Source organism: Hypanus sabinus, chromosome 10 (assembly GCF_030144855.1).
Source record: "Hypanus sabinus isolate sHypSab1 chromosome 10, sHypSab1.hap1, whole genome shotgun sequence".
Taxonomy (NCBI): Eukaryota; Metazoa; Chordata; class Chondrichthyes; order Myliobatiformes; family Dasyatidae; genus Hypanus; species Hypanus sabinus.
The window spans coordinates 128,984,167-128,998,659 of NC_082715.1; the positions used below are offsets into that span (position 1 = coordinate 128,984,167).

General features: G+C 39.2%; 1 protein-coding gene across 3 annotated transcripts in view; it reads right to left on the bottom strand.

Annotated features, from left to right (window-relative positions):
• Positions 1–14,098, bottom strand: part of amd1 (adenosylmethionine decarboxylase 1) — a 35,486-nt gene extending 21,388 nt beyond the window's left edge. The window contains exons 1-2 of one of the 3 annotated variants that reach the window (XM_059982937.1): positions 13,728–14,097; positions 4,738–4,844 (exon numbers count right to left, since the gene is read on the bottom strand). Coding sequence is in view for 2 of the 3 variants with exons in the window: in XM_059982936.1 (XP_059838919.1) it covers positions 13,728–13,834 (107 nt within the window). In the remaining variant the exon portion in view is untranslated. Of the gene's footprint in view, positions 1–4,737; positions 4,845–13,727 lie in introns of all 3 variants that reach the window. The other 2 variants (XM_059982936.1, XM_059982935.1) reach the window with 2 other exon arrangements.
• Positions 14,099–14,493: the final 395 nt, after the last annotated feature.

Below are 14,493 nucleotides of genomic sequence, written 5' to 3' on the forward strand. Positions count from 1 at the left end.
AAAAATACAGATTAGTTTTGATTCTGAAATTTACAAATTCATATTTGAAAGCTGTTTACTTTCAGCACTGCAACTGTGCTACCAAAAGCTCCAAGCAATTGTGCATTCCACACAAATCAGAATGGTTCAGTAATTCAACAATTGGTACAGCAATTACAATTAGAAAAAGAATGGTAAGATCATGAACCTTGCCTGTCTATGTACAAAGTGAGATTTCACCAAGTGCTACATAGCTATAGGTTACACTAGGTAAAAATGGGATAACGGCTAATAAAACCTTTAAGCCTACTCTTTCCCTTTACAATTGTCACTTATTTTCATAAGTCTCTGGGCTTTTGACTGTGTGACCTGGAGAAAATTCTTGCCACATCCCTAACAAATCACATTAAGACATCTTTACTCCATACCCAAATACAGTGGCACACATTGGGACCAGTATATTTTAGCCCAAATAGCTGCTCCAAATAGCCAAAGTTTCATTGAAATGGTTAAAAAGGTATAACAAAGGCAAACTATTTAACTGAGTAACAAATTATGTATTTAAATACAGAACAAATTAGAATACTACTAATGCTACCATGGTATTATAAAACTGTAAATTAGTTTCTTATAGTTAAGGATGGAGGAATTCATCCATTGTATGCTGTAATGTATGGCGTGTGAAGGGAGAGGTAGCTTGATGAGTGCATCCTCCAAATCTTCATCTTCATAGCAGTTAAGATGATTGTGAATACCTTCACTTTTTTTGTAGTTTCTAACTAAAAGTAGTGAAATAGCTTCATTTTCACTCCCACCTGTTCTTGGGATCTGCAAGCCCGAAAGCTCGAAATTCCAATTTGTCATACTGCTCATTTCTCGCCACAAAAATCACTGCTTTTTGAACACAAGTGCATGCAAATAATGCTATTTAAAAACTGTTCGCTCTAATCAGGGTGTAGTGTCTAAAGGCCACAAGAACTTGTGACTTAACACTAGTTAGAAATTGTTCAGCAATAGCCCTGTCCCAATTAGCATAGTGACCCCAATAAACAAAGGGAATCTCAGTTAATTTCTCTTCAAGAATCATCCCAAATAAGCAGCTAACTCAATTTACTAATACAGCAATTAAACGGAATTCACCCTACTTTCATTATAAAGGCCAACATATTTTCCTTCTAAACTACACTGCTGATGCACCTGCTCATTGGCTTCTTAGTGGCTTGCATATAAGAACACTTATTCATATATCAAGTAGGTCTCTGCAGTAAAACTAAAACTGCTTGCTTTATAGACTGCACAGTTAGAGCATCTGCCATTATAGCAGGATAACAAGTACAGTCGACCCTCCTAATCCATGAGGGATTGGTTCCAGGACACCCCCCCCCCCCCAGGTAACAAAAAACATGGATGCTCAAGTCCCTTATTTAACCCGTCTCTGTGGTGGACTTTAGGACCCAGCAGAGCTCGGGACCTGTCACCCACAATGTTTCTGTTCCAGAAAACGATCACGATTGAAAATAAAGTGGAAATAATAAAGCAATTGGAAAGAGGTGAAATGCCACTGGTCACTGAAGAAGTGTTAGGCTACAGTTGGTCAATGATCAGAACAATTTTAAAGGATAAAGAAAGAATAATGGAGCATGTGAAGGCCCTGCCTGATGAAAGCTACAATTAGTAAGCAACAGTGGTTTAATTATTGAAATACATACCTTTCTTAAGAGTTTTGTATGCATAGAAAGGTAAAATATATACTATGACAAACGTTTGACTAACTGATGCTAAATAATAACGGATGTACCTGTTCCAACTTAGAGAACTTCCAGTTTTTAAACACTAATGCTAAATGCTTGATGTTTATTTCTATGGATTTCAATCACCACAATTATAAGCAGTATTTTTAAAACAGACTACGTTAGTGTTTGAGTTTCAGGTGAGCATCACCTAAGCAAATTATTGATTCAAAAAAATGTACAATGTTAAGATGATATTAAGCTTAGAAATATGGGTAGACAGTTACATCATTCATTCTGACCCACTCAGATCTCACCTTCATTTAAATACTCAAGTTCCATAAACCTCAATGCCTTGCAATGACAATCAATTCATTTTGGCTCAGCTTCAAAGGCTTTGAGGAAAATGTTCCTACCATTTTTTTCCATTGAATAGATGTGCATTAGCTTTTATAATCACTACAATTTCAAGCACTTTAAATCTTGCACCTTTTTGATCTTCCATATTGGAAAGTATCAAATCTATGCAATTAATACTTATTGCCCCATTGTCACTGATCAGTCACTTCCCTTCAAAAAACTAGTAAAACTACCCATTTATACAATGCCAAGAATGGAAAAAGCACAACCTGAAGAGCTGCTGCTTTCTCCCCGAAGCATCTAATAGTATCTAATTTGAAAACTTACTAAATACAACAACTTGGATAGTGCATGAAATCCAAACTTGGACATTAAAAGGCAACAATTTTTCAGGTTAATTTTTTTTTAAAGCAAAAAGTTATTTTCTTGCATCCATAGATACAACATAGAAAGATAGTCTTTGAGAAGTGAATTAAAATAGCACATGAAAAATGAAAATTTTCTTTCATGTTTACACCCTTAAATAAAAATTATAAGCACCTAACTATTTTATGCAATTAAAGGGACTGCCCTTGCAGTATTCATTTCCCCAGAAATAGATATCCCAAAATATACAAAGTGTTAAATGCCAAAAAAGTTCAACCTGATGTGCATCATTGCAACTATCAGAATGAAAACTCAAATTTGTATAAAGTAATTTTTAAATTTTTTTTTTCCATACACACAAGTGGTAACAATACTTTGAGGTGTCCTGACTGGTTTTACATTTGCAAAATGTACCTGAACTTATTTAATCCAGATTTACACAATTAAATTTTGGACTGGTACAAACATTCTAATTTAATAGTAATGTTAAACAAAAACAAAAATCTAGCTTTATGATTTTATTATATATCGCTCTCATTTTTTTTGCTCCCTAATAGGCACTGGTTTTGCAGAGACAGCAGTCATACTTGCAACTTATTTACTACATACTAGTATCTTATTGAAAAATAGTTTATCACCACCCAGTCTTCACCAAATAGGAGCATACATTGATTATCTATCAATAATGAGGGGTGTTACCTGAGTATTTAAGGATCTATCAGAAAATAACTGAAGTAGAAATTATTAAAAATCCACCAACTAAATACAGATCAAAAGCACATCACGATCATGCTGTTTAGCTTGCACAAATTACAATTCCATGACACTTCAAAATCACTTGAATGCTTTACTCTGGGGAAAAAAAATCAATTAAATGATCTTGGCAGATATGGGAAATATCAGCATTTATTGACAATCCAGGCTGGTCCCCACACAGCTTGAAGGCATACAGACAAGACCAAGCAGGGATGGTAGATAGTTTCCTTTCCATCTTTTTTAGAAAGATCTGGTGATCTTGTGATACAATAGTTTATAATGCAGATTTATTACACAAATTTAAATTCCCCCAACTGGCACGGTGGCCACAAAAAACCTGGCAACCTCTCCCCAGTACTTTTAATTTCCTAGTATTACTAAAACTGCAGTTTGGTGTTATCCAGTAACTATAAATTACAGAACCATCCATGCTCTTTAATCCAGTCTTTAGTGATCACACAATTAACATGTCCCCACCTTCAATTTCATGTTTTACATTATCTTAAACACAAATTTGGGGTAAAGTCAAGCTTTCAAATGTTCAAAGGGTGCTGGCACCAGATAATTTAAAGCCAGAGTATTTGGGGAGATCAGACTTGTTATGCACCTGGAGTAGAAAAGCAATTTGTGGAAAATGAGGGTGAGGAAGAGGTCAGTCAAATTTGGCTACCAACTAAGTTTCTGCATAGTGGGAAGTGATAAGTAATATGTTTCAACAGCTATAGTCTTGTTTGCTGTCTTTTAAATTTTTTTTTGCTATCAGCAAATTTTTAATTTGCCTTAAGAAAATCAAGTTAATGTGGAATGCATGTGAAATATCAAGCTCAGGTTACAAATCTGAGTGATAATGCCTTTCTTGTTTTGATCTTGGGACACTCAAGTTTTAGGTTACGACTAAACAGAATCTCAGCTGAGAAAATGAGAATCATATCAATGGTTATAATAATCTTTATTCAAACTTGTCAGTGACATTTTTTTGCTTTAAACAGTTCAATTTTAGCATCTTGGAAAGATGATGTGAATGTACTTCCTTGCTGCAACTATTAATCACATCTGTAGCCTACTGACATCTAATGAAGCACAGGTCAATAGCCAAAAGTAATTAAGTATAATTATTCATTTTAAAAGCTGAACTACAGTACTAAATTATATTTTGGAGAGAGACCAAGATAAAATATTGACCATCAAATTGAAGATGTTTCAGTTTTACAATTTTAAGCATTTCCTTTGCATAATCTTTGACAGTATCAGGTGCCTACACTAGAAAATCCGCAGATCAACATACCAAAAATATATCAACAGTTCACCATATTAAATAAAAAGGATTCACAAAAAAACATTTTAATTGTTAAATTGAATTTCTGTATCAGTAATTTTTATGGAGCTCTCCTTACAAGTGGCAATGAGCTTTTGATGAAACTTCTGAAGTTATAAAGATTCCCCACAGAAATTCTTTCCTGATTATCAAATAAAAATTTTACTGGATCCTCTCCACCCAACCACTGAAGAGCCCAGTCTTTTAAACCCAACAGCTTTGTGGGAGCACCTTCATCACATGGACTGGAGCAGTTCAAGGCGGCGACCCACCACTACCTTCTGAAGGGCAACTAGGGATGGGCAATAAATGCCAGCCTCGTCAGGGATGTCGATATCCTGAGAATGAATAAAAAAACTTCATTAAAGTTTAAACTCAGATTTCTTCTTCTCCCAAAACCATGGACTCAAGAGCTGATAGTGCCTTCGCACTGAAGTAAACAAAAATGTTTTCTCAATCCCAAAAGGGTAGTATTTCAAATTTATATAGCTAAAACAACAATCTTACTTCATGACTTGCAGTCTTTAAATCAGAGTTGATCAATTTATTGATGACTATTTTTGCATCGTCAATCCTTGTGAATATTTCTCCTATAATTTGTGCAGTTTTAGGAAAAACAAGATATTCTATACTGTGAAAACAGAAATGAGTGAGTTGACATCTCCTGTACAGAAGTAATTTTACAATTTATAGCGTATATTTGTATTTCATTATGGAAAACACCATGCACCTTCACTTGCACAAACCCCATTTCCAGAAAAGTTGGGATATTTTCCAAAATGCAATAAAAACAAAAGTCTGTGATATGTTAATTCACTTAAACCTTTATTTAACTGACAAAAGTACAAAGAAAAGATTTTCAATAGTTTTACTGACCAACTTAATTGTATTTTGTAAATATACACAAATTTAGAATTTGATGGCTGCAACACACTCAAAAGTTGGGACAGAGTTAAAAATAAGATTGAAAAGTGCACAGAATGTTCAAGTAACACTGGTTTGGAAGACTCCACATTAAGCAAGCTAATTGGTAGCAGGTGAGGTATCATGACCGGGTATAAAAGTAGCATCCATCAAAGGCTCAGTCTTTGTAAGCAAGGATGGGTCGTGGCTCACCCTTTTGTGCCAAAAATTTGTGAAAGAATTGTTAGTCAGTTCAAAAGGAACATTTCCCAATGCAAAATTGCAGAGAATTTAGGTCTTTCAACATCTACAGTACATAATATTGTGAAAAGATTCAGAAAATTCAGAGACATCTCAGTGCGTAAAGGGCACGGTTGGAAACCACTGTTGAATGCACGTGATCTTCGAGCCCTCAGGCGGCATTGCCTAAGAAACCATCATGCTATTGTGACAATTACAGCCACCTGGGCTCGGGAGTACTTTGGAAAACCATTGTCACTTAACACAGTCCGTCACTGCATCCAGAAATGCAACTTGAAACTGTATTACGCAAGGAGGAAGCCATATATCAACTCTATGCAGAAACGCCGGCGGGTTCTCTGGGCCCGAGCGACTGGAACCGTGTGCTGTGGTCAGATGAGTCCACATTTCTGCTAGTTTTCGGAAAAAACTGGCGTCGAGTTCTCCGTGCCAAAGTTGAAAATGACCATCTTGATTGTTATCAACGAAAGGTGCAAAAGCCAGCATCTGTGATGGCATGGGAATACATCAGTGCCCACAGCATGGGTGAGTTGCATGTATAAAAGTTCACGTGAATTAACATCAGATTTGTTTTTATTGCATTTTGGAAAATATCCTAACTTTTCTGGCAGTCATTAATTGGCCATTCTTGCATTTAAAATAATTTGCATCCTTTTAGATTCAATCTTCTACTATACAGGTTAATTTTATCCATGCTGATATGACATGATACAATAGCCTGAACTCAAATCTAACAATAAAAATAAGACATTACTTGATTTGTCAGCATTACTACTGTCTCAAAACCTGCTACGGCCTTCCAACATCTACATGCCAATGTTCAGCAAATTTTAGTATTGATCACTGATCTCCCAATTTCATCTTTTAATTACTCACAGAAACCAGAGGCACTTAAATCCCCTCATTATGTAGTTATAGAGCACAGGATCAGGCCATTTGGCCAAACTCATGCATGCCCACCCAACCTGTCTTGAGCTAGTCCCATTTCTCTAAACCTTTCCAATCTATGTAAAGATGTATTCCATTATGTTTAAGCCACCTCAGACATAAAACTGCACTTTTAAGATTCATTTTGTATATGTATAGGCAGTCCTCTGGTTACAACAGAGATCCATTCCTGACGAGTTTGCAATCCAAATTGTTTGTTGGAAGTGACAAAAACAGGCGAGATCAAAGCAGCAACTGTGATGGGAAAGTAAAGTCATGAGAAGAGTGACCACCATACAACCTCACTGATTCAGTGAGTTTACTCATTGATCCCAACTCTGCCTCAACTCAATCCAGCCCCCAACCACTCAGGCAAGGGGATAAGGAGAGAAGGTGCACAGAAATGCCCCACTTCTATTCAAAGATGCCTGCAGCCCTGCAGGAAGTGGAACTATTTATCCCCATGTATCCTGTCAGACTACTAACTGTCCATTTGTGCGTACAGGATGCCCATAAATTAGGCAGTTATCTGGAGGACCCGTATCACAACTTCTGCTACCATTTTCTATCTGCATATTAAATTTTATAGTGTAGCAATGGTAGAAATGTTTTCAAAATCCTTGCAAGTAGATAACACTGACGTTTACCAGCAAGCTCCAAACTCCCATTGAAACTAAAGCAAACTTTAAATTTTAGATAACAGGCAATTAAGCGGGTGTTTCAGACTTAAACAGATTCAGAAAGCTATATTAGCTTGCTTCACCCCTCATTGTGACCAGAGACAAATGCCAGAATCCAGTCTTACTGAAATTTCACTACACAATAGAGAATCACCACTTGGCTCGTATCCAATCTTTCTAATTAATTGTGATTTTATCTCAGAAGGGAAATGTTAATTTTAACAGCACATTTATGTAGCCTCAATTTTAATATTTCTCCGTCCAGCTTGTAGAAGCAATTCAAACCAGAAAAATTTACTGGCAATTTCCACAGCTGGGAAAGTCCACTTCCACCTTAGCCAGCTATCAGGCCAGCTTCAAGAACAGGACCTTTGTACTACATTACCTGAATTCCAGTCACAAATTACGTTGCCAGGTTCCAGGGTGAGGAAGGTCAGAGATGGGCAATTCAAATCTGGTCTCATATGCAAATTGGAGGCAATTTCAAGTGGGTGTCTTGTAGCATCATTAGCCCTGAATTAAAAGTTCCCACTTTTGGCTTTTAAGATGGTTTTCTCTGCCCTTTCCCCATGTAAAATTATTTAATTCCACATGCAAAAAGGTGGCTCACTTCCAGTCACCACTTCAAAGACATGAAAATTGTATGAAATAAGGGTACTGAAGACTACTTGCAACAGGTATGCACTGGCTCACCAACAACTCCAAATAATTCCTGAAACAATTAATTTAGTCCTGTTAACCACAATCAAATGTGCACCCAGTAGGTCACAGGACTAAACTTTAAAAAAAAATTCCATGGAGGGCATTCTATCTGGTTGCATCATCATCTGGTATGGAGGGCTAATAAACAGGCTCCAGGAGGTTTAAGTTCAGCCAGCTCCACCATGGGGACCAGCCTCCCTACCACTGAGGACACCTTCAAAAAGTAATATCTCTCACCACCCCTTTCTCATTACTACCAGAGGTAAAGGAGCCTGAAGACAGTGTTTTAGGAACAATTACTCTCACTCAGTCATCAGAATCCTGAATGGGCAATGTACCCAGTAACACAACCACACTATTTTTACATTCCATACATACACTTGGCGGTCACTTTATTAGGTACACCTGTTTGTCAAAGCAAATATGCAATCAGCTAATCATGCAGATATGATCAAGATGTTCAGTTGTTCAGACCAAATATCTGAACGGGGAAAAAATGTGATCTCAGTGACTGACCGTGGAATGATGGTTGGTGCCACACAGTGGTTTGGGTATCTCAGAAAATGCTGTTCTCCTGGGAATTTCATACATACCAGTCTCTAGAATTCACAGACAATGGTGCAAAAACTGCAAAACGTCCAGTGAGCAGCAGTTTTGGCTTTGACTTCGGTAATGAGAGGTCAGAGGAGATTGACCAGACTGGTTCAAGCTGACAAGATAACAGAAACTCAAATAACTATGCACTACAACAGTGGTGTGCAGAAAAGCATCCCTGAACACACAACACTTTGAACCTTCAAGTGGATGGGCTATAGCAGCAGAAGCTCAAACTGAGTTGTACTCCTGTGGCCACTTTATTAGGTACACCCACACCTAATATTGTGGCCACGGAATGTATACATACAATTCTTATTAAAATGATAACATGTTTTATGTATTATAGTACTGCCAGCACAAAACAAACTTCATAACATACATTAAACAGATTTTGATTCTGTAGTAACTCCAGCATATTAAAAGTGTCGACACAGGAAAGCAGCCTCCATCAAGGACCTCAACCACTCAAATCATGCTCACTTCTTGCTGCTACCTTCAGGGTGGAGGTACAGGAAGTAAGGTTGCATGCCACCAGGTTCAGGAACAGTTACTACCCCTCGATCATCAGGCTTGAGCCAGAGCAGATAGCTTCACTCAACTTCACTTGCCTCATCACTGAATTGTTCCAACAACCTATGGACTCACTTTTAATGCTCTCGATATTTATCGCTTATTATTATTACTTTTCTTTTTCAATTTGTAATTTATCTCTTGCACACTGCTTGTCCATACTGATGGTGCATTTTCTCATTGATTCTATTATGGTCATTGGATTTATTGAGTATGCCCACAAGTAAATGAATCTCAGGGCTGTATATGGTGACATAGATGTACTTTCATAATATCTTTTTAGAAATTTACTTCACTATGTTTTTAAATGCAATACTGTTCTGAAATGTTTGAATTACATTGATAATATCAGCAAGTCATTAATTATTTTTATCAATGTTAAAAAAGACAATACCATTGAGAATACAAGTTAGCTAGAGCAGCTATCCCCATGAAAATGCCAGACATGACTAGCTGGAAAATAATTCAGTGATAGCACTGCTCCAAATTGTAAGGTCAGGGTTGGCTGTCTGACTTCAAGCTTAGACCAATGCATTGTTTTAAATTTCACAAGACCATAAAACATAGCAGATATAGGCCATTTGGCACCATCAAATCTTTACAATTTCCATCGTAACTGATCCATTTCTCTCAATCTATTCTCCTACCTTCTCCCTATAACTTCTCACGCCCGACTTACCAAGAATCTATCACCCTCCATCTTAAACACACCAAATAACTTGGCCTCCACAGCCACCTGTAGCAATGAATTCCAGATTCATTGCCCTCTGGCTAAAGAAAACCCTCATCTCCATTCTACATTGACACCCCTCTATTCAAAGGTTTTGCCCTCTGGTCCTAGACTCCCCGGTATAGGAAACACCCTCTCCACATCTAATCCATAAAGGCCTTTTAACATTCAGTGGGTTTCAATAAGTTTCCCCCCTAAATTCCAAAATAACAGGTCCAATGCCGAACACTCCTCATAAAAGCCTTTTACTCCCGGAATCATTTTTGTGAATTCTCTACACTTTGCAGAGTCAGCACACCCTTTCTTAGCTAAGGGCTCCAAAACTGCTCACAATACTTCAAAGTGAAGGCTCACCAGTGCCTTACAAAGCATCAGCATTTGGGGGCAAGCGTAGTCAGTATCTGGTTAGTTGGATGAATGATTTTTCACAGCATTATCAAATAAAATGGCGAATCTGGTTAATATGAACAAATGCTGTGTACTGCATGAGAAAGTGTTTAATTATATTTTCACTCAAGCACTATACTTCTTCCTTCAGAAAAGACACCAGATAAATATGAATTATTACTACTTATAAGATGTAATACAACAGTTAAATTCATTATTTTCTAGGATTTCATTCTGAAGGTATTATAAATTGATTTGTCCCCAGAATGAATATGGCAAGTAGATCAAAACAGATTCAAATGATAAGCTTCTATAGCTAACTGAAATAAAAGTCAGGAGCCAAACACAAATATGGGCTAAATATAGGCAAATGTGACTAGTTCAATTGGGCAACATGGTTGGAACAAGTTTGGTGAAAACCATGATTTTCTGTGCTGTATAGCTCTATCACTGAGTGGTGAACCTAGCTTTTAAAAAAGGTATTTAAATAGCAGCTTAAATATGGTCAGATTGTTTCAAGATATTTTAGTCAAGTACATTTGAAATGTAGGCACTATTCTATTAAAGCAGCATAAGTTCCCATATCTGACAACAGATGTCTTTAATGACCAAGGCGATTGAGATAAAAGTTGCTCAGGGCAACTCCTTGCTCTTCAAAATAGCGTTAGATTATCAATGCCCACTTAAGAGTAGAGTTTTGGTTTAGCAGCTCATCTAAACATTTATGAAGTGTACCCCTCACTATTGGAATGTGAGCTTATTTTTTGTGTAATAGCTGCAAAGATGACTAGATGTGGACGAATAGTTTTCCATACCTGTTTGATCTTTATGTTCAGCTAGACATGCCTGTAACCAGTTTCCCCAAGTCCAAGATTACAAAACAGCCTATGAAAATAATGCCAAAAACCACTTCGCTCTGTCAAAGACTGAAGTAAACAATTATATGGACTCCGCAAAAGCCAAATGAAAGCCAATGTTATAACTACAGATTTTTATTTGGTGCTCAGCTCCTTTTGCTTTGTTTGGGGTGGGGGGGGGGAGAGGAAGGAAAACTTTCACTGCAGTATCTTGTTTACTTTAACAAGAAAGGCATAAGAGGAGGAGTTTGCTCCCTTTCAAGGAAAATACAAAAGGCAAACTCAGCAAATGCCAATCAGACGCTTGATACATTACTGATTATATTCTCCTCCTAGTTCAGAACTGCTGAGTCTAAATGCAAAACAATAATCCATTATAACAAATTTTTGGCTCAGTAGTGTTTATCTAGAACTAACCAAATACATAGTCCTAACAATTAAAGCAATATGTGGAGCTTTGTCCATCAAGACAGAACTAATTCAGCAGATCCCAGAGCCTATTTATGTGACTCCTTTGTCTTTTGGCCGAGACATTAAACTGATTTCACATGGGTAGCTGGATGAAAAGATCACCAGTCACCCCAAAGGAGAGCTAAAGATCAGAGGGAAGAATGCCAATGTCATTTCTGATAAAATAACTGAATTTTAATTCCTGACACCTTTCAGGCAGAAACTGGTTCCCCATCATTTTTGCGTGACAGACTTTCTTTATAGGCTGATTAGAACCCCCACCCCCACCCCCGAATTAGCTCAGATAACATGTCACGGGCTTGCTCTACAGAGACGAGGGGCGTCTGATCTCTTTCCTGCGCAGTGATGCTTTAAATAGTGCTTTAAACAGATAAAACATTTGAGGGCTTCATTTTAACCAGTAACTTGAAACTCCACCAGCATTTCAATCTATTGTGACTTTTAGGATTATATTAGTAAAACGAAACCCGAACTTTGCAAGGGCTTCAGTTACATTCCAACTCTTCAATCGTTTCAAAGCCTAAAATCTCCTCCCTCGTCTACTTTTCCCATGGTAAACCTCAGACGAGTTGATTGTAAACTAAACGCAGCGCCATGAGAAGGCGCCATGCGTGGCAGCCAGAAAGCTGCAAGAGCTGAGCACTGCGGCAGTGCGTTGATCGACAGATAGCTCTCAAGGCTCGAGTATTCATTCGCCTTCGCAACAATGGCGTCTCCTTTAACACAAGGGAGCTATAGGTACATCGCTAGCGGTTCAGCTCAAGAGAAATGTGAATGCTTAAAAAGCGAAACCACCATGGGGGGGGGGGTCAAATAAACAAATATAGACCGAGGCGATTCAAGTCGAGATTTTTAACCTGTAACGCGAACTATGATTCAAGGTACGAGGAATCGAAAGAGGGGGCACTTGAAATCATCGCAACTTCCACTTCCCACTTATACCCTGTTGCTGGAGTTGTTGAGGGGGAGAATGGAAGCCGGTCAACGGATCGGCTCGAACACGCCGAGCCCGCCAAAAGAAGGACGTCCGAATGAAATGCTCGTTCAGCACAAGTCGGACGGGGAGTAGCACAAAATGCCTTTTAGTGGAGAAAACAAAGTGGTTTTATTGTAACGGGGGGATTGTTGAGGAGATGAAAAGGTTCAGGGGAGCTCGGTGAAAGTATATTAGAGGGGCGGGAAGTATGTAGGCATTCGGTTTTTTGGCAGGGGAGAATAGTAGATTTATGGCGGGCACTCTGATGGGGGAGGGGACGGCACGGCAGTCATCCGTGGTTGGATGTGTTTCAAAGTGCGGGAACGAAAGATGCCGAATAACGAGGTCAGTCGAGCGCTTAACACGTCCCCCCACCCCCAATTACCCTTGACTGGAGATGGCCAGGCGTTTCTCAAACCCACCATCTTTCACGTCGAGAAAGCAGCCCCACCTCCACACACAGCAGTTTGAGGATGCAGAAATCACTCGGAGAGGCAGGCGGGCGGGCGGGCGGACAAACTCGGGTAATGGAGAACGGCCTCCATTCTCTTCAGTCAGCGGCCATGTACACGTGCATCGCCGAGCCCCGGCCATCCGCGCAACTGAACCTCTTAACACTTGCAACAAATGTCAACCCGGACAAATTGCTACCGCGCTGGGGTAAACTAGCCGATGTCATTTAAAAAAGTGTACTCAGAGACCAGTCCAAATAAGTCGGTCTTTCCACACCCGGAACGCCGACTTGTTGCTGGCGGCTGGGCCATAATTTCTTCTCCCCATCTCCCAATTCAGAAATGTTAAACCTTAATTTCTGCTTGACTATAAATTCATAATGACAAGCGTGGTGGAGTGAGGAAACCGCGCTCAAACCAGGGAGGTATTAACTTTATACTATGAACCGAGGCCCACCATGTGGACCACCTTCTGACCCAGCCTTCAGTCTGTAGGGAAAAAAAAAATCACATACATAGTGTACTTGTGAATCATCACAAGTAATATAATAGTGCCGAAAGTCTGGATCAGTTGGGATATTTCTTTCTCGGGGCTGATAGCTCCCCATTTAAACGCGACAGCGACATATTTTACTCAGATTTCTACCATCGCAACAGCCGCTTCGCACGACGCCATACTGAACATTTTTTTCCCCCTTCATTCAATACCTTGGAATTGTCCGAAGGTCTCCAGATCCCTTGCACTGATCCTGCCGAGAAAACCACACCTCCAACAGCTTCTCGGTCCCTTCGAAAAAGTGTGCACCGTTTTCCATCGTGAAACAAATCGCACGAAATGAAACAAAAAAATTAACTTTTTTTTTTAAAGGATTTTTTTCCTTTTTTTCCCCCTCCTTTTGTTTAAAAAGCTTAATTACAATAAGTTAGTTTCAATTGCTCTTGTTTCCGTGGGTGAGGGGGGGTCTTTGCAGTTCGATTTTAATTAATTATTTCTCTTTAACTTAAGGCCAATCCCTTTTTGCCAGAGAAGACTTTGAGCGACCGCTAGCTAATATCGCCGGCCATACTGTGAATATCATCATGCGCGGCGGCCGCCATATTTATAGCGGCGCTGGCCGCACCCAGCCCCTCCCCCACCCGGCCGCAGGCCCCGCCCACCCCCCCTCCCCGCGTTCTCCCCGCCCGGGACACAATGGGGCGCCTGTGACGTCACCAACGGAGCAGGATGCGGACTCGAGCCGCGCGCGCGCGAAACCGTTGGAAGAGAAAAAAAGATGCTCGTGACGCTCGAGCTGCGCTGGTGGCTGAGGGGGAAAAGCTGAGAAAAAAAAAATCCGGGCCCGGTTTCTCTCCTTACAAATTACATTGGCCCATTCAATTAAAAAAAAAAGTGACTGGCTAGTTTTAGGATCAATCAATGTTTCCAAGACTACCCGTGGGATAGCGAGAAAGCAAAGAACTTATTTTCCAAATT